Source organism: Chrysoperla carnea, chromosome 3, assembly GCF_905475395.1.
Source record: "Chrysoperla carnea chromosome 3, inChrCarn1.1, whole genome shotgun sequence".
NCBI classification, from domain to species: domain Eukaryota; kingdom Metazoa; phylum Arthropoda; class Insecta; order Neuroptera; family Chrysopidae; genus Chrysoperla; species Chrysoperla carnea.
Window position 1 is genome coordinate 470,095 of NC_058339.1, and position 27,368 is coordinate 497,462.

Here is a 27,368-nt window from a genome sequence, read left to right on the forward strand (position 1 = left end):
AAATTATAAATATTAATTGAAATTTTTTATACCTTATTTTAGTTTTATTATTCAAAATTTAATTGATAATTTCAATAATCACTTCCAAGTTTTGAAGGTTCACTTTGCATTTTTCGACATTTAATGCCCTAATAATTACATTTTTCATGTATTAAATTCTTTTCATCTAGCACTTCAGTGAAATGGTTCCACATTGAAGATTTAGGCTTTGTGTATGTTTATATTTTTAATTTCTGACAAATTTATTGTCTTCAAATTTAAAGGTATTAGAAAGAATGCGTATTATTACGTATACGCCATTTGCATTTTTTGCAGAGAATATATCGGTAAAGAAGAAGTGAAACTTAATGCTAATATTTATCGCTTGAAATTTAATGCCATCTCTGAATGTACGGTAAACTAAATTAGTATAGTCGACTATATAGATCTATTACCTTATATAATAAGGTTCTTATCTTGAATAATAAGGTTATTGTCTTGCATAAAAATTGTATTTATCCTACATACACCACATTTGAAAACCTATTATATTTAAATAACTTTGAAAACTTACTTATAAAATTCAATTATAATAATAAAGTTGTATGTAATTTTTAAAATTGAATTTTTTAGATAATTTTTCGAAATTAATTAAAGATTTTAAGTTTTCTAATGTCATGCAAATAGGATAAATACCATTTTCATACAAGCTCATATATTTTATACATTTTAAATTTTTATCTTTTATTTCGTGTGTTCAATTTTTAATAACTCAAATTATATAGTCTTTGGAGTCTCTGTTCAAATTTGATTTATTAGGAATATAAAATTTATTATCGTGTGAACAGTTTAGTAATGAAATGTGAAAATATTCTGAGCTGTGTTTTGTCATCCCACATCAAAATTAACATTAAAATGAAATAAAGATTTTCCGTAAAGAAAAAATTGCTTATTCAGTCCTGTAGATTTCCGCAACATTATCAAACGTTATTCAGTCTTGTAGATTTCCGCAACAGCCACAGTGAATGGCAAGTGTGGGTGACTTTTAAGAACCATCTTCGTCTCGACGACTACCATCTACAATATTATTATTTGGATAAGAAATCTAATATTAATATTACATAATTTTGTTTTAAAATATAAATATTGCATCATCTAAAAATTTATTTAGAAATGAAATGTGTAAATAACGTTTGTTGATTTTGTAAACGTTCTCAACACTTAACGAAATAAATTTGAACGAATTGAACACAATGCCATATTTAATTTTTTATACCATATATATTAATTTTAATGTGTCAATGTTTACAAAATAATTCAAAATTAATATATGACACTCAAATTGATATATGAAATATAACCTCTTTGAATTTAATTTTTCATAATCAGTTGTTACAAACTATAATATTTTCAAACTAAAATATTTTAGTATTACCAATTAAATTTTGTTTTCTTTTTATTTATAATTTGCCAGTTTGCTACACCATCTATCAATGTTCAGTTGAAATAAAAGTCGCGTTTAACTTGCGCATTTAAGATATTCATCTGTTTACTGATGTAGTCTCTGAGTTTTTGTTCGACGATTGAAAAAAAAGTTAATCAGCCTGCAATCTGCAATATTGACTGAATAAAAATGTCTGGGTAATTATTATTTAGAAATTTATTTTACCGGTTCATTAACCAAATAACTTACTGGTGAAGAACCGAATAATTGTCCTCTCGAATCAATAGTTACACCTCTTGATGTTTCACCAATACACTAAACAATATGTACGGCCTTGATGGATACTAATTCTGCAACTATTTGAAGCGAATTACATAAATGCGGTACAGAAATACATCACTCGTAGTGCCTCGAAAAGTGACGGGAAATCAAAAAAAATTTGTTTAGCTTCCGGTAGGTACCTGCTTTTGTACGGCACTAGGATAACCGTCATTTTTTATAAGGTTTTATCACACTTCTCCACAATTTCCCATTTTTTTTCCGTGACATTGTACTCACCTGTACCGTGCAAAACTGACGGCATGGTGCTTAAACTTTTTTTTTATATATAAAAGCATCCTTTTTAACTTGATTTATAGTGAGTCTTTTCACCCGAAAAATTTGAGCATGGGCTTGTGGTCTATAGTATTTGTGGGAAAAGTTGAGGGTAAAACGGAAGGCAAAGAAAAAGAACATCTCTTTTACAAATCTACCTTTGAAAAATGTATCAACGCAAAATATTATAAACAGTGCATATGATCGAAAAAGGTAGAAAAGTTTGTTGATCAAAGCCGTGCCAACTGCAACGGCATGACACTTCATCATCAACTGTCATTATTTTATGTAAAAACGATGATTTATATTATTGACATATGCAACTCACAAAACAAACATGTTACAAATACTGCATAAAGCATGTACAAGCATATTTGCTTAGTATTAATAAGTTTCATAATTTTATGGCCACTTATTGGAAATTGACACAGTCTCATAATGATTGATTAATGCATATATGTTTTGGTTTTTATTGTTACTACTGGTACTGGAAGGTATGGCACGCCGTTTTACTATTTAATAGACGAATATTTATCGAAAAAAAATTAATTGATTATTTATTTTCAATCAGAAATTTCATATTTTGAACGATTTTTCTTTATGCTATGACATAACAAGAATTCAATTTTTTTATGTTGTTATATAAAATTAATTTTTTATACATAGGAAGTTGTGTAAAAATCGATGAATTACAATTATGTCGTAACATGATAAAAATCATTTAAAATTTCCTGTTTAAAATGGTGATTATATTTCCATTATCGTGTGACATAATAATAATTTATAACTTTATAATTATAAGTAGTTAGAAGCGATTTATTTCTCTCCAAAAATACTATAATTAAAATAAATAAAATTATGTCTCTGTAAAATAATAAATCAGTTAATTTTATTTGAAATGGATCAAAAAAAAAATCGCAATTTTCTTTGTGGTTTATCATAATAAAATTACATTAAATTTTTTTTACATCATAATGATAATTTAAAATAAAGTTTTGCTGCTATATAATTAAAATTTATATAATTATTATTATGTATCATCATAATAAATTAACTCAATAGCAAATTTCAATTTTGTAGTTACATAATGTAGTTACAATTTTCGGGTTAAAAGTGAATAAAATCATAATGACAATTCAAAATTAATTAATTATTAATTTTGACATTTCTATTATGTACATAATTTTAATTATAACATTTCTATTATGTACATAATTTTAATTATTACATTTTTATTATGTAATATATAATTTTAATTATAACATTTTTATTATATACCTACATAATTTTAATTATAAAATTTTTAATATGTGGGTACATAATTTTAATTATAACATTTCTATTATGTACATAATTTTAATTCAATCATATATATATTAGTATTTTTTACACTATGTAGATGTCAGCTAAGAATGGATTTTGCGAAATTTCACCAATAGAGGGCAATGCGGGGGCGTTAAAATAGAAAAATTTTTAACTTTGAATTGATAGCTCTTACAGGTTTGAAACTGAGGATAATTATTTTTTTGTCTTTCTGAGGTCAACTGAAAGTTAATTTTACGGAATTGCACGCACGGTAGGGATAACGGGGATGTCAATTTGAAAAATAAAAACAGCATTTTCAAACTTTAACTCTTAGAAGGATAAAAAATTCAGCCAAAATATTTTTTTGGCATGTTAAAAATTCTACGAACGAATTTAAAAAAATGTCACTGACAAAAGGCAGTGCGGAGGCGTTTAATATCGGAAAATTGGATATGTTTAAGTTATAGATTTTACAAGGGCTTAATAATTAGCGAAAATATGTTCTTATATTTTATATATCACCTTGAACTTTATAAAAAAAGATAAGGGCGTAAAAAACGTACGTTTAAACTATAACCCATTAATTTGCTCATACTATATTATACTGAACGTCGATAATACAGTCTGAATTGTTTTTCTATTTATTCACGAGCGAAAGTTCAGACAAATTTGAAGAATTTATTTTAATTTACGTAAGATAAATAAACACTGGTGTACACAATTTTTGTGACAAGTATAATATTTTTACTCACTTAATTGTCATGAATGGTTTTATCATTTGCCAATAACTGCCATCTATTTAGTATTATGAATAAAATTTAAATTCTCAATTTTTATTATGTACCTACATAATTTATATTCTCAATTTTTATTATGTAACTACATAATTTTAATTCTCAAGTTTTACTATGTACCTACATAATTTTAATTCTCAATTTTTATTATGTAGGTACCTTCATAATTTTCAATTCTCAATTTTCATTATTTATATAATTTTAATTCAATCATTTTTATTATGCACATAATTTTAATTCAATCATTATTATTATGTACATAATTTTATTTCAATCATTATTATAATGTACATAATTTTATTTCAAATTCAATTAAATTTCAAAATCTAACTAAAATAAATATTTACTAAGATTTATGTTACAAATAAAAATAAATATCTCTCAATTTTAATTATGCGACGGCATAATAAACATTGCTTATTAAAATTATGTCCCCATATAATTATAAAACTCATATTTTTTATTATGATAAGAATTTAAAAGAGTCTTAAAATTTATCCGAGGTCAAATTTTAATTCACTGTTAATTAATTATGTAATTGCATAATAATTAATTTCAATAATATTTATGTACTGGCATAAAATTATATCGTTTTATTTCAATTATGTCGCGACATAATTAATTATTTTACATTCATTTCTTTAACATTATGATCATTTTTTTCGGACATTCAATAGTAAAACGGCGTGCCATAGGAAGGTACCTAAATATGACCACTTTAATAAAACAAATAAATTAAATATAAGCTTTACTTAAATACAATCCATCTATCTGTCTATGTTTGTATACAGCAGCATAGTTGTTTACTATTATGTATCAAATAGTATACAATAGTATTATAATCTCGATTAAAGTCGAACCCAAAGCTTATATATAACATAGAAGCTTAAAAGTATAGGAAACGTAATACGTGAATTCTTGACCGTTAAAAAAGAATCCGAAAAAAAGGAACCGTCTTCCCTCTTTGCCTCTCAGCCTGACAAAGCCCTCTATTAATATTTTGAATTGTTGTATAAACACTTGCCTGTGTTGTGTATTTCATAATGGTAATATAAGACAGACGAAGGTAGCTATACGCATGTTTTTTTAGGTCTCTCTCTATAACGATCAACCGTTTGAAGGCGACATTATAGTCATAGGGCTTAGCAAAATGAAACTGCATTGTATGCAGAAATCAAGCCATTTTGCCCAGTGATACTAGGGACCAATATGAATGATTTCATTAGAGGAAACGAAAATTTCATCCACTTGAATTCAAGATGGCGGACTTTTTCCAAAATGGCGGCTGTATAATTTAAAACCTTTATAGACTCGAAACGGTTGCAGCGATTTAAGTGATTGGGGTGTCAATTAATTCGTATTGACACCCCTAATCAAATGAAAAACATATCATTTCAAAAATTAAAGATGGTGGCCGAATATTAAGAAAAGTGTGCAATTTTTTCAATTAATTTTTTCAAAAATTAATACCCCGAAAAGTACTTTGAAGTTAATGAAATTTTTACAGGCTATTTGGGGGGGTCAAGAATGTCGCTTCTAAGTTTTCGACCTCGAGGACCTCTTTTTGTTTTTTGCTTACATCTCGTTACTCAAGCCCATTTTGCTGTTCTATAGTTCGCTACAAAGTTGTAGAACATTGAATTTGCTAAACTTTGGTATATTAAACAATTTTCCAGACTTAATATTAATCGAGATACAGCCGAAAAAGGTAGACAAAGTTTCTCGAAATGTAAAAAAGTAGCGGAAAAATGACGGTTTTAGCCCTACAATTATTTATTACCCTCATCTCGTGTTAATTATGTTAATCGCACATCAATATCAACAGTTTCGTAGAATTATTACCTCAGCCCTACCCCCTACCTCTTCCCCAACTTTCCCACTTCCCCAAACGTGAAGGTGTCTCATTTTAATGTAAGAAGTGTATTTTTAGAAACGTTCACCCACATTAAATACTTTTACGTTGTACACACAATGTTATTTCACGGGGTGGGGGAGGTTTCACTGACCAATATTTTTGTTGTGATTTGTAGTTTCCATATTTTCATTATAATTTTTTCAGGATGCTAATTTTTTATATTATTTATTATTTCCATTCAAAATAATTTTGTTTTATGATTTCGGAATATTTTTATTTATTAATAACATTATACATTCAAAAAACTAGGAAAAGTTTGGAAAATTTGTGGGAAAATGTAAAAAAACTATCTACATTATTCTACTGATTGTGTATGATATTCAGTAATAAAAACTAAGTTTTTAACATATTCTCTTTTTTTGTAAATCAAGTTTACCGTTGTATAATTTAATAACTGATTGATTGAAAATGAAAAAAAAAGCATTCACTATTGGGATAAGATTTTCCATTTTATCGAATTTCCCACAAATTTTCATTGATGTTATTTGGAAAAACATTTGAAATGAAATGTCGGCTTCTCAGACTACCATCAACTAGAGACGCTTTTCTAGAACTTTCTCGAATATTCTGGAATGTTCCATGGGTTTCTATCGATCTTTCCCTTACTTTTCCGTACACACAGAGAGTGTAGACATAATTTTGGGATCGGCCAAAAAAATCTTACTGTGTCGTACACACAGAGAGAATTAAAAAAAAGTCTTTCATTTAACAATTTTGATATTTAAATGTGCAAAAACATCCTAGCGAAGCGGGTTTAACAGCTAGTAATTTATTATTTTCAGATTTGGATATTTATTTTTTAATTTTAATTTATTATAACATGCGCTACATTTTTACAAGTGGAATAAAAGCTATTACACCATACGATAATACAGACATTTGTGAAAATTAAATTGCCAAAAAATGTCTAATATCGTCACAATTACAGGACTACATTTTACAGCGTAGAATTACACAAAAAATATTGATACATTTATTTAATCGCAGAAACTAATATCTACATCATAGTCAAAGTCAGTCGTCTGAAATATCGTTTTCGATTTTGTCATCGTTATCATGAAATCAATAACGCAAGCAGATACTGGAGAACCTTCAAACCACAATGGTTCGATTGTGTCGCTTTGTCAAATCAAGCCGTTTTTTTCAAAATTCAAATTAATTCACATTGGTCCCGTTGAAATTTTCCATGAAGTGGTAGCATATATTGTGTGCAAGACTTTCTGGTTCGGTGATTTAAAGCGCGGTGGGATTGTACATAAGTCAAAGTTTGTTACTTTAAAAATTTTCGTTAATCGAGTAGGATTTAAAACAACTTTGGAGCACAACACATCTATTACCGATAAGTTTTTTTGCGATTAGCTTCCGGACTACTGTGAATGTATATGATTTATCCTTTCAAACTACGTTCAAACTATTGTGAGAACTAAATAGATCAAATCGTCAAAAAATGCATTTTTCTCCTTTTTTGGATTTTTAAGATTTGTGAGTGAACGATATGGCCTAAGGACATTGTTCTTTGCTTATATTAAAGCCAATTACATTTGCTATAACAATTTTCTTATGATTTTACCCATAAAATGAGTATTATCTACGATATCAGAGTCGAGTCGAAAATAGACCAAGTATTGAAATTTCACTTTGTTCGAAAAATATGCCAGTTTTTGTGGAGCTATATCTCGGTTAGTATTGAACTTACAGAGCTGGTTTTGGTCTCAAATTGTAGCAATTTTCTCTTATTTTAAAATTTTATCGAAAACGTTTCCAAAAAAAATGCATAGTTTTGGATTTGTATTGAGAAAAATACAAAAAGGGCAAAAATTTCGAGGTTTTTCGAGTTAGCACAGGTCTTTTGAAGCTGTAAACTTGGATATACGCTACTGGTATTGGTCCGAACAACATATTAAACAAGTGAAAACAAACAATTGACTGAGTTTATTGTTGAAATACCATGCATAGTCAGTGTTGATTTCTTTATCACATAACACATGTATAGACAGTATGTATAAAATGTATAGACAGTGTCATACATTGCGCACTCATTTGTTTTTTTGACGTCACGTAAATAACAAAAGATATTCACTTTTAAACAAACACACATACAACATACAAATACTATAAAATTTGCACCTAATTATCGCCCTCGTGGGTAAACAGTGATGTTTACAAAAAAATGTTTCAAACAAAAGTTTTTTATTTTTTTATAAGGAACATTTTTTACATTTAAACTTTTGTTCTATCTCTAACGGTTTACAAAATGGGTCCTACGGACCCAAGACCCAATTGACCTATGATGCTCATTTACGAACTTAGCCTCACTTTTTACGTCCTGAGTAAGCTGTAAAAATTTCAGCTCGATATCTTTTTTCGTTTTTGAGTTATCGTGACCACAGACGGACGGACGGACGGACGGACGGACGGCCGGACGGCCGGACGGACGGACAACCGGAAATGGACTAATTAGGTGTTTTTATGAACAGCTATGACAAAATTTTTTTCCTAGCATCATTATTTTTAAGCGTTACAAACTTGGGACTAAACTTAATATACTATGTATATTTCATATATGCATGGTATAAAAATCAGAACTAGCCATTTTCTTGCAAATTTAGCGACTTTTTGTGTAAAATATGACGGGCCTATGTATGTATGTTCGTTCTTTTGTGGCACACTAGAGACCAAATGCGTAGGCTTTTGTATTATTGATTCTTAACAATTTGTCTTAATCTTTCGAGTGTAACTTAAGACATGGTAGTAATTTTCATTATTATTATATTAAGGGATGATAAAAATATTTGAGATATTGATTAGAAAAATAGAAATTGAATGATAAGGTAATTGTACATTATTACGGGTTAGTCCGTTATTCCGGGAGTTTTTTATTTTAATCAAAAAATAAGAAATTCTAAATAAATTTTTAATTTTAAAAAATAACAGAGTCTTTAGCACTAAAATATGAACACAAAAAATCGACTTTTGAACAAACCTAATCACAATTAAATACTCCTACCGGTCGACAAAGTGAACGATCAGTCAACACATGGTTTTATTACAAATATGTTGTCAAATACGTAAGGTGGCAGTGTTGTGTTGTTAAGAGTTTTTTAGGTTACTGGTAAGTTTATTTTATTTAAATATATAAAAATATTGATTGGAATGAATTAATAAATCGTTTTATAACTTTTTATAATTATTTTAATTAATTATTTCCATTAAATTATGACTCCCGCAATTATGTTCTTAAATAAGTGATAGTGAACCTTATTACGGGAGTCTCCCGTAATTAGGGAAAATAAGAAGTAATTATTTTTAACTTTTATTTTAAATTGGTGTTAAAATTTGTAAAATATTTTATACTAGTATAAGCAGTAAATACCGTAGATTCTTGTGAGATAATTACGGGATATGTTTTTTTTTTTTTTAATTTGTCTAATTAATTCTAAAATATTTGCTTTTTATGATAAGTATCTAATGTGTTTTTAACTCCCGGAATATTGAGCAGACTTTTTACTTATGTGTGCAATTCCGGGAGTATCACATTGTAAAGGAGAAAATTGAAATTTGACTTATATTTTGTTATAAAAATTATTTTTCAATGATTATTTATGTTAAAATAGCTTATACTATTATTAAAAGAATCAGAACAAAATAGTTTTTGTTAGCTTAATTATTTTACTAATGATGATATTTGTATGTATTTTATAGCTTAAAATGGCCTCCAAAACATACACGTCAGAATCTCTTGAAAAAGCTTTGGATCAAATAAAAAATGGAATGTCAGTATACAAAGCATCCAAATTATACAAAATTCCAAACCAAACTCTGTATGACAAAGTTAATGAAAAATATAAACGCACTTCGGCAGGAGCTCCAACAATACTAACAAGCGACGAAGAGAATTTAATTGTTGAATGGATAATAGCTATGGCGAAAATGGGTTTTCCTGTTACAAAAGATTTACTTCTACATTCCGTCCAAAAACTCATTGTAAACCTTGGACGAAAAAATAAATTCAAAAACGGGTTGCCAGGTCGGCATTGGTATGAAGGGTTCTTAAAAAGACATCCTTCAATTACTAAACGTGTGTGTCAAACATTAACAACGGCACGCATAGGCGTAACAGAAGAAAAAGTCAAAGCATGGTTCTCGCGTGTTCGACAATATTTTACCGAAAATAATATGTTGGAAGTTTTGAAAGATCCATCTAGAATTTTCAATTGTGACGAATCGGCATTTTATTTAAATCCAAAAGGACAAGCAGTTTTGACCCAAAAGGGCACAAAATCGGTTTATTGCAAGTCTGGAAACGATGAAAAAGAATGCCTTACATTGTTGCTCGGGGCATCCGCAAATGGAAAACTTATGCCCATTTTGGCTTTGTTCCCATACAAAAGAATACCGACAAATATAATATCGAAATATCCAAAAAGTTGGTCGATCGGTAAGAGTGATAACGGGTGGATGACACGTGAAAATTTTTATGAATACGTGGCAAATATATTTAATCCATTTTTAATAGCACAAAATATACAAAAACCAGTAATATTATTTTTAGATGGTCATATATCACATTTATCCCTGCACCTATGCCAATTTTGCAAGGAAAATGGTATAATTTTAGTGGCTTTATTACCGAACTCCACCCATGCTTTGCAACCAATGGACGTTGCGATTTTCCACAGCCTAAAGAATGCTTGGAGTAGAGACGCATACACATGGCGAATGGAAAACAGTGGGAATCGCATGCAAAGAGAGGATTTTGGACCACTTCTCGAAAAATGTATAAACAAAACACTGAGAGCAGAAACGATCATAAATGGTTTCCGAAAATGTGGTCTATATCCATTCGACGAAGAAGCTGTAGATTATAACCGTTTTGTTATATCATCTACGCCAAATTCCAGTGTACCAAGTACTCCGTGTAGCATAACATCAAGTGAAACAAGCAATGCAACTAAATACTTTATCATGGAGTTTGAAAAGAATTTGGGTAAAGAAAAGTTAGAAGAGTTTGAGCAATGCCTTGGAGACTGGATAGGAGATATAAGGGACGAAAATTTGTTTTATTTTTGGAGAAAAATTAAAGAAATTGACGGAAAAAGCAAAACAGTTTCTGGTTTAGATACAATGGAGTTAGGAAATTCTACACTAGAAGCAAACAATTTCAGTGTCAGTGATTTAACTATAAATTGGTTAAACGAAAATATTTCAATGATAGACTTGGCCTTAGATGATGGAGACCTTACACTAGTACCAAATTCTATAGACCAACCTCCTATTTCAAAAATTAATCCGGTGGAGATTACGCCAAATCTATCTCAAACGTTTACACCCGCATCTTCATCGAAATCTGTTTCTTCGAATTCAATTAATAATGAAGTTGAAGTACCTGACCCTACAGAGTCACGCGATAAGAATTTTAAAAATTCAAAAAATTCTTATACACCTCCATCACAGATCAACTCTACAGAAGGGCAAAATAAGGCTCAATCTCCGATTCCACAATCACAACAATTTCCAAGTCCATTTAAAAATGCATTACTTTGGCCTGAAACTCCAAAATCCAGCAAAAATAAAAAGAACATTAGGAAAAAATTAATACCCACAGTAGCGACGTGTGAAGAATACATTGAATATCAAAAACGTTTGGAGAAAGAAAAACAAGATAAGCTGGAAAAATCTGAACTAAGAAAAAAAAAGCAGGAAGAGAGAAAAAATTATCAACAAAAAGAGGGTAAAAAAAAGGAAAAGAAAGCAATAAAAACAAATATTTCCGAAAAACTCGAGAAATCATTAGAAGGGTTAAATGATGAAACAGAATCAAAATCAGGAGAGGAGGAACTAGAAATGAACAGTTTAGGTAAAAAATCAATAAGTAGTGGGGATTTTGTAATTGTCAATTATGAGGGGGAAAAGTTTCCCGGGCAAGTAATTGAGGAATTGGAAAATAAGAAAACATTTATGGTCAAAACAATGATTATGACGGGCTTCTCCAACGGGAAAGTGAATTGGCGTTGGCCTGACAAGGAGGATATTTTGGATTACGACTTTGAAGATATCATAAAAAAGATTAATCCTCCGATTCCAGTGACCAAGAGAGGTGTTTTTTCAATTCTAGATTTTGACTAAACAAATTATATATGCCAAGAATGTTTAATTTATTTAAAATAATAATTAAGACAATGATCTGTGATTTAAAATACCTGTGATTTATTACCTTTAAGTTACCATTATTAAAGCAATATAATATGTGATGATTATTTTTTCAAGAATGTTTATAAATTTTTTGTTTTTCAATCAAATTTTATATGAAACTTTATATTAAAACTGAATAAACTTAATTAAATTAAACAAAACAATTTTTTTAAATTAACCTTTGTTAAGTGTGTATCCCGGAATTATGTACTTCCATTCCCGGAATCAGGTTCAAAGCCAAATTTTATCACGGAATTAGAGACAAATTAGACGTCCAGAAAATTAACGTTTAATACTATAAATTAAAGACTTAGACGTGAAAAAATGATCAAAACTAATTCTCAATAAATCATTTTATACGACAAACCAATTTTTATAGTTTAAATATTTATATTTATTTCAATAATTCACTTCAAAATTAATTATGCCTAAACATCCCGTAATATGGTACATTTACCTTATACATTTCATTCAGATTCAATCATTTTTCGTCATTTTTAAATTTCAAACAGGTATGACGAAAAATGATTGAATCTGAATGAAATGTATATCATTCAATTTCTATTTTTTTAATCAATATCTCAAATATTTTTATCATCCCTTAATATTGTAAGCACAAACGCTGAGAAAAGTTATTTATTAATTTGATATGAATTTTAAAAGCGTCCGCGGGGTGCATAAATATTTATACAAGAAATTGATTATGAATGTGCAATCGAAAGCTTGTCTATTTCTCTTTAAAATTCGCTTATATTTATCTTTATATGAGCTTTTAAGACCGAGTTATTCGTTGACAAAGAAAATTAGACACTTTTCGCATTAAACTGGCGCATCTCTTAATGATCTAATAGAAATAAGTTTGATTTTTTTTATATATAATTTTTTGTGGCAATTTTGATTTGGTAGTGAATAACATGACCCAAGAAACCTCGAGGTTGAATAGTAGCGGGTTTTAAACAGAAACAAACAAGCTTTTGAGAATATTTATTTAATTTTGATCAAAAAAACTTTTAGGATCCCAGGCAAATTTTTTGCGTATTTTTTTTATTTTTAAATTTTTTAGCTTCTGTTTGAAAAACATAAAGCTTTAATGAGTTAAGCTTTGCCATTTATGAGTTAAGCTTTGCTTTAATGATTTAAGATTTGATATTTTGCTTTGCCAGCGAATAACTCGCTGTTAGAAACTGGTAATGATCAATATAAGCGAATTTTAAAGAGAAGAAGCTTTCGATTATACAACCTCAATTTCTTGTATAAATATTTATGCACCTCGTGCACGCTTTTAAAATGCATATCAAATTAATTAATAAATTTTCTCAGCGTTTCTTCCTTGTGCTGAAAATATTAAGAGATGATAAAAATGTTTGAGTTATTGATTCAAAAACTAGAAAGAACAAGCTATCGGATCATATATATTATTCAGATCCAATCCTTTTTCGTTGAGATATACTTGATTGAAATTTCGAGAAAATTTAAATTTTTTTTTGAGGGCGTCACTTTTTTCCAGAGTTGTATGCCTATATAGATGGGACATTTTCAATTGTACTTTTAATTGATACTGTTTTGTGCACTGAAAAAAGGGGGAAAATTTGGTCTGACGTCTAATAAGCTCCATTTACAAATAATTAATACGCTCCAATTTACTCATTTACTTGTATTTGAGTAGATTTTTCCGCTATTTTGAGTGACTATACAATATGAATTTAAAATAGAATTAAAAATGGCCTATCTTACGTATATGATTATATAATATAACAAATTAAAATATTGAAGTGGTTGGTTGAATTGGTTCAAATAACTGCCCCCTAAATCATAAAGTTTACCACTTATGACTTTTAATAGTTGCTTCTAAATCATTTTATTAGCACCCCTGTAATCTTACCCACTACTCACTGTATATTATATAGTTGTAGGTATCTGTAGGTACTGTACATTACAGCATAGTGCTCTACCTACTGTAGTACCTTTATTTACAATTTTGAACTACTCTACATATTATGTATTATAAAAATCATATATCATGTATAAATACAAAGTGGCTCACATACGTACTTACATGCGCTAACTGAACAAATCAAATTCCTAATGGTTTCCATCCCTAGTTCTATATATTATAAATGTGAAAGAAAAAATGTTTGTTTGTTTGTTTGTTACGACCTCACGCAAAAATACAAATTTTTATGCGAAAAATACAATTTTGAATTTTTTTTAAATAAAAAATATTTGTGTATTTTTTTATCAGTTTTAAGCAAGAAAGTATTTTTGTGATTCTTCTATACGCTTGGTTCTGGAATTAAAAATTCTTGAGAAACAGCAAAATTTTTAAGTAGCAAAAAAATGGACGGTCTTAAAGTTGGTATATTTCATATTTCGGGCATTTTGCAGAAAAAAGCTTAATCTCTTTCATATCTTCTTTTAATAAAAAGAAAGTAACAACTATTTTTAATCAACTTTAAGATTTCGACGCAGTTAAAAAATTTTTTTCAGCAAAAGTGAACGCTTTTGATTTTCAATAAAATCAATTTTAATTATAACAAGATAAAAATAGTCAACTGAATGAAATGTTGATAACAGCAACTACATTGCGACAATATTTGGAGAAAATTTCGTTGAAATATTCGATATATGAGTCGAGTCAATTCATTCCCTGGAATTGTAATTCGTAGCATTACTTTTAAACATTTATAATATATATACATATATATTATCGATTTCCAGAAATAGGACAAACTTTTTTATTTTTTATTTACCTATTGCTTCTTAATTTTCTAATCAATCACATTATCTGTTTAGAAGTCTTATACAACTGGTTACTGTGTAGTGAATAATTTTTTTGAGCCATACGGTTTTAAAGATCACAAATCTATAAATAAAAGAGATACAAAAGCATTACACATTAAAAGTATTAACTATTTAAATTTGTTTTATTTCAGTTTACTTACTTCATCACCACAATCATGTAAGATAACTTGATCCATCCCATAAAAGTAAAATGAAGTTTTATTTGAGTCAGTCATAGTTAGACTGTTAGAGTCATCAGTGTTGTTGGGACTGTTGAATTGAATGGAAGCAATCAAACAAACAAACAAACAAACAAGTATACAAACAATTAAACATATGATGATCATCTTAACAAACAAACATTGTATTATTATTAACTGTATTATATTATGGTTGTAGTAAGGCTTTGAACGGACTAAGAAGACTCACCACTCATTGTAGCGCGTGCGTTACATTTTAAATTTAAAACCTTCATAATATCGTACATTCTTGTCTAACACACATGTGATCAACGAATCAACAAACTGCATATACAACACAACAATCATCTATCTATCTATTTGTGTTATAACAATGTGTTCTTGGAAAAATTCATAAAAAATCTACCATCATTGTTTTTAAAAGAAAAGTGTTTAACAAAAAGTTGTTTATATTACAACAATGTCGTGCTTTAATAATAGTGTTAGTGTTAAAGTGAATTTAATTTTTATAATTGGTGCATTGTTGTTAGTTGGTGCACAGTGGTCTAATTGTTTTAATGTTGACATAGAACATTTTACAAAACATCATGGACCTTCGAATTCTATGTTTGGTTTCAGTGTTGCTTTACATCGGTTTAATGGTGCTAGTTGGTAAGTCAAGTCATACCTACTACACTTTTACACTTTTAATAAAGAATACTATTTTATTTTTAAAATATGATCAGATTATTTTTCAATCTAAAATTATAAATAATATTATATATTTCGCACCATACCCCGCACTGCTACAAATGCAATTTACTTTTTATTATACATTACGTATTAAAGATAATTTTTTTGTACCCCAACCTATCGGGCCAATTTTTTAAAAATGTTCAGGACTGCCATATATTAAAATCTACATCTAACTTGCTGCCGCTAGAAAGTTTGGCCATTGTTATAGGCCAAATAGGCATATTATTAGAATCAATGTCTGAAGTTATTTAGAATAAAGTGAATTTAAAACTTTTAAAATATACTACAAAATAAACGTATTATCCGGGGTTTTTCGGGTCGCTGATCACTATTGCCTAGTCAGAATTTCCACACTCTCCCCCCTTTTGTAATGATTTACCTCACTGGTCCAAAATTGCAATATTCTGAACATATTCAACAAATTGAATCAAAAAAGTATACTCAGAGGTTTTTTGCGTCACTGATCATGATTCCGTAGTTAGAATATGGATATACTCTCCCCTCCTGGGGTAATTCAACCCCTGCTGGACCAACATAAAAAGTATACTCGGGAGTTTTCGGGGTAGCTGATCACACGACTCCGTCGTTAGAATATGGATATAATCTCCTCCTATGTTAATGCACCCCCTGATGGTCAAACAGCAATATTCTGTAATTATTCAACAAAAAGAATCAAAAAGTATTCTCGGAGGTTTTTGAGGTCGCTGATCACGATTCCGTAGTTAAAATGTTTATATATTCCCCTCCCCCCTTCTAAGGTAATTCACCCACCTCAGGCCCAACACAGCAATATTCTATAAATATTCAACAAAATGGACCAAAAAAGTATACTTGGGCGTATATATTGAAATTCTAACTTTGAATCGTGAACAACGACCCCAAAATACTTTTTTGATCCATTTTATTGAAGTTTTACAGTATATTGCTGTGTTGGGCCAGCGGAGGGAGAATAACCCCAAGAATGGGAGTTTATCCACATTCGACAGCGAGTAAAATTCGACAAATATTCTGTTTTTTTTTTCTAAGCGAAAAAATCTTTTGTTCAGTATTTGGAAAATTTTATAGTGTTAGGCAAGGTGCAAGGACTCATAAAGTTCAACTAAGAATTACAAAAAGACTAATCAATATTCATTCATGTTTAGCTGGTCGTAAATGCATAGTGCAAATTAAGGTGCCATACTTAGATATTGCTGCTCTTTGAAGGACCTCTTATAAATTTTTGAATATAATTTCAAAAATTTAACACTGGCTTGATATAGAATTACTTAGGTAATACTGATTAAGAATCTGGAAACGTGATAAATGTAGTAGATTTTTTAAACGGGGAGTTGGAGGAATTTGGAAAAATCAAAAGTGGGAATTTTTCAATAAAAAGAAAATATCTATCATGCACAAAGTATAATAAAATTACTATAAGTGCTTTTTATCAGGTGATAGAGTTAGGTTAGGTTAGAAGGACACACTTAGGCTATAGAGCCCATTGTGATACCATATATGTGTATTACCACCTTTCCGCTGATAATTTCATTTATCAGCTCCTCAATTTCAGAGGCTGAATGCACCTCCTTCATGCATATAACATGCGCTGAACCAGCCCATCACAACTATTAAAGGTGATAGAGTTAGTTCTACTTCTAGTTTGTAAATTAATAGCACAATTAAACTAAATACCTAAAAAAAAAAATTAATGTATCTTTGAAATTTTATTTATTTGTTGTTTATTAGGTTGTAAAAATTTTGTAAAAAAAAGTCCACCTCTACTTAGCCCCTTTTTTATGGGGGGTAGTTGGGGGGTTTCAATCAGTTTTTTACAAATTATTCAATTCTTCAAAATTTACCGAGATATGAAAATTTTAAAATGGAAGTTCTTTAATCATTCAATCAAATGAAAAAGTATCCACTGTTAAACTTTTATTTGAATCATTCTTTCACATCACTGTTTACTCGCGAGGGTGCAACTTAAAAAAAAACTTTGGTGGTAATTTTCTCCAAAAGTATAAAAAAAGGGTGTTGAAAATTTTCAGGTTAAATTTTACTAGTGGTTTTGTGAAATATTCTAGAAAAACAAAAAAATATTCAAGAAAATACTTAAAGTTTTGAAGTAATTAATGTTTAAAAAAAATATTTCAAACAAAAATCTTTTTATAAAAATAACTTTTACATTTAAAGTTTTGTTCTATCGCTAACGGATTACAAGATGTTTTTTTTTTTTTTTTTTCATTTGATTAAATGAGCAAAAACTGCTAAAAAATATTTTCAAAACTTCTAAAAAGTATTATCTGGAATATTTTTTTGTTTTTCTAAAATGTTTTACATAACCAGTAGTTGAAGTTAACTTGAAAATTTTCTTCACACTTTTTTTTGTAGTTTTGGAGTAAATGACCACCAAAATTTTTTTCTAAGTTACGCCTCTGAGAGATCGACTTTTTTTTTACAAAGTTTTTACAATCTAATAAACAACTGTGGAAAACTTTCACGACGCATTAATTTTTTAATTTTTACCATAATATTTGATTTAATTTTATTGTACTATAACTAATTGAATAAAATTCGGTTTATGATGTGCCGCACAGTGTATGGTAATTAATGCTTTTTCTTCTGAAAATACTTTTGAACACTCAGCTACAAGTTATAGTTTTATTTATATAAGCATATTCGATGTGTGCGTAGTCATGGTAGGGACAATAAAATCGATGCCAGCGCTTCGAGTGAAAAATTTTGGCGATAAAGGACGCTGTTATGATTAATTTGCAGTTCTTTACATGTTAATATTATAGAATATGTCAAATTAAAATGATTGAAAAACACTAATTAATTAAACTTAATGCATTAAAAATTTTGAAAATAAGAAATCAAATTGCACAAATATTATTTTTCAAATATAAATTATCATAATTATTTATTTAAATTTGTGAGACACTAATATTAAATTTTCAATGTAAGTCATAACTGCAATCTATACAATTATATATGCATCCATACAATTCTATAATTAAAGTAGTGTATCGTTGTCATGGAAACGAAACTCGCACGGTGCGAATAGATAACTTGTTTGTAGTTTCTTTGTAGCATTCTGTACAAAAAGTTATGAAGGTCTTTTTTATATTGTACCTAGTTCTTGTATATTCTGTATATGGTCATACTTAATTGTTTATAATTAATTTAATTCAAGAATAACAAAATTAGTTCATGGGATGTGTGGTAAAAATTTATAAAAAAATGTGCGTTGTGCGGATAATTATAGATTGCGTAAATAAATTCAAATAACACCGTTCAGTTAGCAAATATATATAGAACAGTTATTTTTTTATATTTCCCAAAACAGTTTTCATTAAAATAGAGGCACCTCATTCCTCTTTTTTTGTAAGGATTTTGTGCATTTACATTCAGTACGTGATACTGAATCTATTTAAATAAATAACTCCTATAATTAAGTGCATTATTGACAAGAGTAACGAGCTCTTTTATTACCTGCATTATATTTTTTTAAATGCTTATTATTGGTACAAAATTAAAAGTTACATTTTATGAAGTTCAGAATACATTTTTTTTTTCGTATTCATATTAAGCTTAAAAAATAATTGATAATATGAATGAGAATATTTTTAAATAAACGCAACGAACGCTCTGGTTATATTTGAAGAGAGTCTATAATTAGATTTAAAGGCAAGCTACTAAATTCAAACATTGTGTAAAATTATATTTACAAATAAATATCTAATTTATATAATACTTATCAAAATTTTAAAGTGTTTCTTGATTGTAGCCATGGCGGCTCTACACTTATAACGAATTGAGGCAATTCGGTTTTCGATAAGAAAGTGAGATCAGCGATTTTAATAATTAAAAAGTATTAATTTGTCACTTTCAACACGCATTAAAAATTTTTAGCTTTTAAGATAACACTTCGAATGATGCGAACTGGCTGTTCGCATTTCGCATAGAAGCATTGGCCTAGCATGCCAGGTTGGAATTTTGAAAAATTAAGGACTCTTTAGAATTTTTATTTATTTTATACAATGTTCTACACGTCATCAAATTTTAGTCCCGACAAAATTCGTCAGTGAGTATGATTAATTTTCGCATGGAGAATTTTTGTAGGATCTCGTTGAAAAAGTGCTCCTGAACTTAGAAGTGCAGGTTACCAGTGGGTAACCCGGTATTATGATATTGTTTAAACTAATTTTTTTATGAGTAATATTGACTGTATCGCTTCGGAAATAACGATCAAGAAATGTTCTTAGACATTTTTCTCGAAACCCTCCAGTTTTTGAGTAAACAATTCGTAAAATTTAAAAACCGGGATTTTTGCGATTTTTATCCCTCAAAAAGCCTATGAAAAAATCATATTTTTAATAGATATGCTTAAAACTTTGATTTGTCAAGTCTCACGCATATACGTCCTTAAGTAGATTTACCTCATTAGTATGACCTCAGCTGTTAAAATCGCAGTTTATTTATATTAATTAAAAAATAGAGTAGATTTAATAATTAATTTTCTTTAAAATTAATTATTATTATATTAAATTAAATAATCTTAATGTCTTAAAACATTTTTTTACATACTAACCGGCTTGCGGGTTTAGTCTCGTATAATCGGAGCCAATGAGTTGCAGAAGTTTACTCAAATTATTTAATTAATAATTACAATGAGTTCTAAGAGTAGTTTTTTGATAATTACGATATTTATATAATTATCTACTTATTTTGTATTTTTGTATTTTGCGCATTTTCAAAAATATTATTTGCATTTATTTTATAAACATAAATATTAAACATTTGTGATAATAACAGACCGTAAGCCCATAATTTCGTAATAAGGAAAAGAACAATGCAGTTTTTATCAAATTGAGACCATCAAATTCATGGAAATCTAGTTTCTGTCGATTTCAAATTTCGATTGCTTTCGTTAATCGAATTTCATATTTCGACGTTATTTATTCGCTTGTAGTTGTTAAAAAAAGTGAGTGTAATAGCATGATACGCACTAACAAATGGCAACTGTCCAAGTTGAAAACGTGAATACAATTTTTCAACTTTTTCGATAGTTGCACACGAATTGCTCTTTGTTTATTATGCTGTCAAAAATTTTATTTTTATATAAACGGCAGACAAAAAAACTTAATGGAAATACGATAATTGAAGAAGTCAATTTCCATAAATTCGTCACCTGAGCCATAATAAAACAGTAAATACTTGTTTATTTTTCTTACCAAACTTATCTTTAATAACTCTCTGAACGGCAGACAAAAAGAAGCGCATAGAAAGGCGGTGGGTTGATAAGAGCCTTTTTTCGCCCATCACACACTCGAAAAGTTTTATCCCGTAAATAATATACATTAGAAATTTAGAAGATTTAGAAATTTTGGCCAAAAAAGATAGTATTTAGCACTTTTTTGTACATTTCTATTGTTTAAAAAAATGTAAAAAAGGGCCAAACAGTCTCTTTTTTGTCAATAATTTCTAAAACTTACTATATTATTTACGCGCTGAACCTCATATAATACAAAAATACATATCTTGTAATGATGTATGAACATGATAGAGGGGGCACAAATTTTAAAAAAAAATATATATTTTCAATTTTGATGATAAATTATATTATAACTTTTATTCTTATTTTCATGAAGTTATAGCAAAATACTCTGCTCGTACTTCGACACTTGGTTTTTTTTTTCTATGCCATTGCTTATGTTTACTTTCTATTAAGAAGTTTTTTAAAATTATCAATCGAACTCCCTCGGTATCATTATGGACTCACGGTCTAAATAATAAGAAAAATATGTAATATGCAATACTTAATATAATTATGTATCACGTTTTTATCAACTGGTAATGTCAATTATATTATTAATATTATTAAATGAGTAGATAGTGATAATATTGCTTGTATGACTTAATAACAAATGGTTTGAGTCTAACTCTAACCTATCAATTTGACAAGATTGGTATTGTCAAGGTTGTTGTGAGATACCTAATGGCAATCGCAATACTAGTGCTAGGTGTTGCTGTTGATGCTTTCTTACAAACAGTATTCACTACTTTATTAATATGTGAAGATTATATAACTCTTGTATATTCAAATATTTACAATATTTTTATACCATGTATATTATATATGAAATATACATAGTATTATAAGTTTAGTCCCAAGTTTGTAACGCCTAAAACTATTGATGCTACAAAAAAAAATTGGTATAGGTGTTCATGAAATCACCTAATTAATCCATTTCCGGTTGTCCGTCCGTCTGTGGTCACGATTACTCAAAAACGAAAAGAGATATCAAGCTGAAATTTTTACAGCGTGCTTAAAACGTAAAAAGTGAGGTCAAGTTCGTAAATGAGCATCATAGGTCAATTTGGACTTGGGTCCGTAGGACCCATCTTGTAAACCGTTAGAGATAGAACAAAAGTTTAAATGTAAAAAATGTTCCTTATCAAAAATTAAACAACTTTAGTTTGAAACATTTTTTCGTAAACATCACTGTTTACCCGTGAGGGCGACAATTAGGGCGGAAATTTTATAATATGTACTATACTTGATTATCAGTTATGTATGTGTCACATGTTGGTATATGTAATGTGATAAAGAAATCAACACTGACTATACATGGTATTTCAACAATTAACTCAGTCAATTGTTTGTTTTCACTTGTTCATATTTCATTTAAACTTTTTGCGTCAAACCCGGTAGCTCTTATTTTTTATAGACTTGTTTATGATGTGGGTCCTATGAATAATTTAAGTTTGGGACCTCGAGCGCATTTTGATCCTGATTGTTCTCAATACTCCATATTTAGGAGGGAAAATTGCAAAAAAATTTCGAAGTTCGAAAAAATGATAAAATTTTAAAGGATTTATCTCGGAAACTATTGGGACTACGGAGGCAATTTTAATCTCATATTGTAGCAAATTTAATTTACATTTAAAAAAAAAGGTACTTGGAAACGTGCTATCAAAAACTAGTGGTTTAGGGTAATAATCGCCAAAATCTGTAAAAAAACAAAACAAAATTTTCAAGGTTTTTTCGATTTTTGACAAATTTGCGTTCGGCACTCGTGGTAACAAACTTGGATTATTCATTGGACCAATATCGTAAAGAAGTCTGCAAATAATGATAACTACCAAATGAAACGCAAGCTCTGATGTATAAAGTTACTGGAGTTTTATATTTTCTTTAATTTTACCGTATCCCAGATAAGCTTCTCATAAATACACTTTCTTTTTTTTAATGGTTTTAAAATTGTTAACGCTATGTGCTAGATTTACAAAATACAACTTATTATAAAAACACACTTGTTTATTAATCAGTTAACTTTTATTGTTATATTTTTTTATTGTTTGAATTGAAAGAATTCGTTTTTATTGAAGCACTTATCATATAAGCAAAGATCTTAACTTGTTTGGAACTTCAATGCTTAAACATTTAAAAATCTTTTATTTTCTAAACTAACAGGTTTGCAGTTAAACAACCTTTCCTTTAGTTTTTTATGAGGGAAAATTAAATTTAAATTTTTGTTCTACATCTAGGCATATAAATATCACGAGTATTTATATGCCTTTCTCCTATTTATATGGGAGTTTCTTAGTTGAATAGATGAACTATAACAGATAAGCCACGATACAAGTCACTTTTGCAATTTCATATAATAACTATATAACCTCCTACTTAGATGCATTGCTTAACGCATGTACTCTGTCATACTCGTGATATTTATATGCTTAGATGTAAATCGAACATTGTGTATATTACATATATACATGGTATAATTATTCAGGGCAAATCCATTACCATCTTTTAAAACTGCACATTCTGAAAATGAATTGACCCAACATAATTCGATTAAAAATATACAAATAAATACGTATACGTATGCGTATAAAAGTTAATTTATTTGTTGCATGGTTTATGGAAGTACTGTGTGATGTCTAAATTCCATTTCAGATTCATATAATTATGAACTTGTTTAAGATTACATCATGTATGAATAAATAAATATAAAACTTAGCTAACCTTGATCACTGCTGTTGTTTGCTTTTTTAAATGTCATTTTTTATTAATATTAGCGGCGCAGACTGCGCTATACTAAATAAATTGTATAGGGGAAAGTTTTTTTTATTTATTATAAGATATGACTTTTCTTACCTTTTTGGTATCCAAATTTTTCCTAAACTCTCTATAAAATTACATTGATTACAAACGGAGAGTGTGAGTAAGCTCAGTCTTTTTAGACTAAAATTTTTTACGCAGTTTAATTATCCCCCTTCAGAGGTACAAAGTGTCAAACTAAAAATGTAAATAATGAAGAAATTGACCCACATTTTATTGGTTAAATTATCCACATTTGATGGCTAGCTCTACAACTAGGCTCTCTAATGATGAAGCTCTGCAACGTTTAAGCTCATTTTCTCTTTTATAATTTTTTCTAAAGATCAATATTTTTATCTAAAAATGTTTCTTAGTATCATAGCCCAGGAAAATAAGTAAATATAAGTTTTTCCGCTTTAAAAATCCAAGTGAAGTTTTGCACCGTGCTTAATATTTTTCGGATGCAAAAAATGGACTATGAAAACTTCATTGCAATATCATGTGCGGAAAAAAATAATTTTAAGTCAAAGGTCGTAGGTTTTTTTTAAATTTCTCGCAGAGTATTAAGTTTATTGCATTAAGTTTATTGCAGTTATAGCAATTATACAATTTGTTTGCGAGTTAATTTTACATAAAAAAGTTTTTGTACATTGCCGTAGAAACCTAGTTAACTTGAGATTGGAGACACAAAAAGACAATAATTTTCCAAAAAAAAAAAAAAAGATAATAATAATAGAACTAAAAACGTTGAGGTATTTGTGGTAGACCCATACTTACAAAGTCCTTTAGAAATCAACTTTTCTTCGTTAACTGATTGTTAACAGATAACAGATAGAGACATACTCTAGTCAATTGGAAATGTTTTTTCATTAAAAAGCCTACAACTTTTTTTCGAAACCTAAGCCAAATTTCGTTATCCTTATTAGAGAAGTAACTTATAGTACTAGTTTCTTTTTCTTGTTATTTTGATTTGGAATTTTAATTGAATAATCATAAAAACAATTTCATTTTGCTTTTTTTAGATCTCTGCTGAATGTATTAGTTTTTCGTAAAAATGTATCGAAGAAAAGTTCTTGCCTTTGTTATGCAGAACAACTTTTCAATTTGAAACATGGCCTTTTATCAGTAACGGTGAACCTTTAAAAGATCTCATAAGTCCAGGTCAATCACAATTATAGTGCTGCCAATTTTGAATAAATTTTTTTTATTAAATCTTTTTTCAAGTACAGTTCAGTCTCTATTCTAAATAGGATGGGATGTTCCAAGTTATAGTAGCAGGACTTCATCAAAGATAGATAACGTTAAAATAATGACAATTTCCAATACGCTAACAGCCAGGAAATAATTCTTTTCTAGATATAGTACTTTGAATTTCAGGAGAAATAGAATGTTTTTGTGAAATTAGCTAAAATGCTTGCTTAAAAATATTTGAAAATGTGTACTCAGTATGACCTGCTTCATGGCTTAAGCTTTATAATGATAAAGTACGAAAATCAGCAGTAGAGATAATAATTAGTGCAAATACAATAAAATTACCCAATATCCTTTGCTGTTTAGAATAAAAAAATGTTTTGCCATTCTACCGCAGTGTTTGTAATTTATCATTATTAAACTTTAATCACGAAGGATCTTTAGCCCATACTGTCAAATTTCCACAGCTCCAAATATTGCCAGCTCCAAATTTTTTGAAGCTGACAATATTTAGAATACTATTCTTTTTGTTCAAAAATTTGAGTATCCTGTATATATGCATATATGAGGGCCGTTTGCTGGTTGAGACAAGAATATTCAGAAATTATCAATATTTTAACGTTATCTAGCATTTCAGCAGTTGAAGTCCTGCTGTTATAACTTGTATATAGTTATCATGAAATAGGAACACTTTGTATATATTTATCATGAAATAGGAAACATTCTTTAAACTAAATGTTTTCGAAATTAAGTAGGCAGATTCTTTTAAAAATGCTAAAACATCTCTTCCTAAAATTCGAAGACATTTTTTAAACGTAAATCAGACTCATTAAAACGGGCTTTCAATTTTATCTGGTGCAGTGAAAAGCAGATATCATTAACTGAGTTAGTTGTTAAATGGAACTGAGTCATTATATTAAATTAAACACTAGGTTAGCTCGCTGCTATTTTATTTTGGATAAAACGTGTTATAGCAACAACACTCATATGGAATAGAATCATAGATTGTAGCAAAATCTCAGTAGTGTGAATTTATCATTTATCTGATGGGAGCAATAAATGTTACGTTTTTGAAGTCGTGCTTTTGTATTTTGTAATAATTGTGAATCGTGTAAAATAATTCACCTCCCGGATGTAACAAAGGAGTGAACGAGAGTAAAACTAGTAAAAGCAATGATAGCCCATAGATTACTATTAGACGTGTAGTTCAACAATGCATCCAAAGGATTTAGGAATGGCAAAAAAGCGTTCCAAGTGAATTCCAAGTGATTTGTCATTGACTCGATACATTTTTTGCAAGAAATTCACTTGATAGTCATGATTTCAGATTAATGATTATTGTGGGTATTTGTTGTATTTTTGCCTAAATAGTATTTCAGTTGTAATGTAATGTAGTGATTTGTTTAAAACAATAAGACAGACTAATAAAAATTTTGAATTAAAAATAAATTTAATAATGATAGATAGATAGATAGCACTATAACACATACGTTTAGTTAACGACTTCCGTTTTAGTCATCCAAGCATCCTTCTCATATCATAATATGTATACATACATATTATTATCGATAAATTCATTTGCAAATTCACTTTCTACCCATGTTTTGTTGTTATTTTATGAAATTATTTAGCGAGAACCGGACGAAGCAAACATCGAAATAGAGACGTTTAATCATCCATCTTGTTTATACTAAATTGAAGTAAATATATTGCTTTTGGATACATGCGCTCATTCAAATATCACTTTCATTGTTTTCATTATAGTAATTGTCATGTTTAAACAGGCATAAATACGATTTCGAAAGTAATAAAAAGCGGGATATAGTCCAGTCGCCGCTCACAAGTTTTTAGGTCGTTTTGCTCCCTGAAGTGAGGAAAAAAAGATAAGGCCTATTTTATCCATTTTTATCTTTTTTCGAATAGGCGATGAGTCTAAAAATACTATGTATGTCGGATAATATAGTAGCTTTTATAATGTTTCGCCTTTATTTTGTTTTTTGGACAATCGCCACTTCCGGTTCCAAAATCAACCATTCCCGGAAAATTGTCAAATTGCCTTTTTAGGACCACAAATGTATTGCAAAAAAAAACCAAATTAGGTTTTGCAGATTTAGGTCAATATAATCTAAAAATACCATCCATTACCATT

At 28.8% G+C, this 27,368-nt stretch overlaps 1 protein-coding gene across 2 annotated transcripts in view; it reads left to right on the forward strand.

Moving 5' to 3' along the window:
* The first annotated feature begins 15,263 nt into the window (after positions 1–15,263).
* LOC123294915 (integrin alpha-PS2) overlaps positions 15,264–27,368 on the forward strand; it is a 259,591-nt gene continuing 247,486 nt past the window's right edge. For both annotated transcript variants that reach the window (XM_044876108.1, XM_044876109.1), the window contains exon 1: positions 15,264–15,855. In XM_044876108.1, coding sequence (XP_044732043.1) covers positions 15,665–15,855 — 191 coding nt within the window. In that variant the 5' untranslated portion in view covers positions 15,264–15,664. The remainder of the gene's footprint in view (positions 15,856–27,368) is intronic.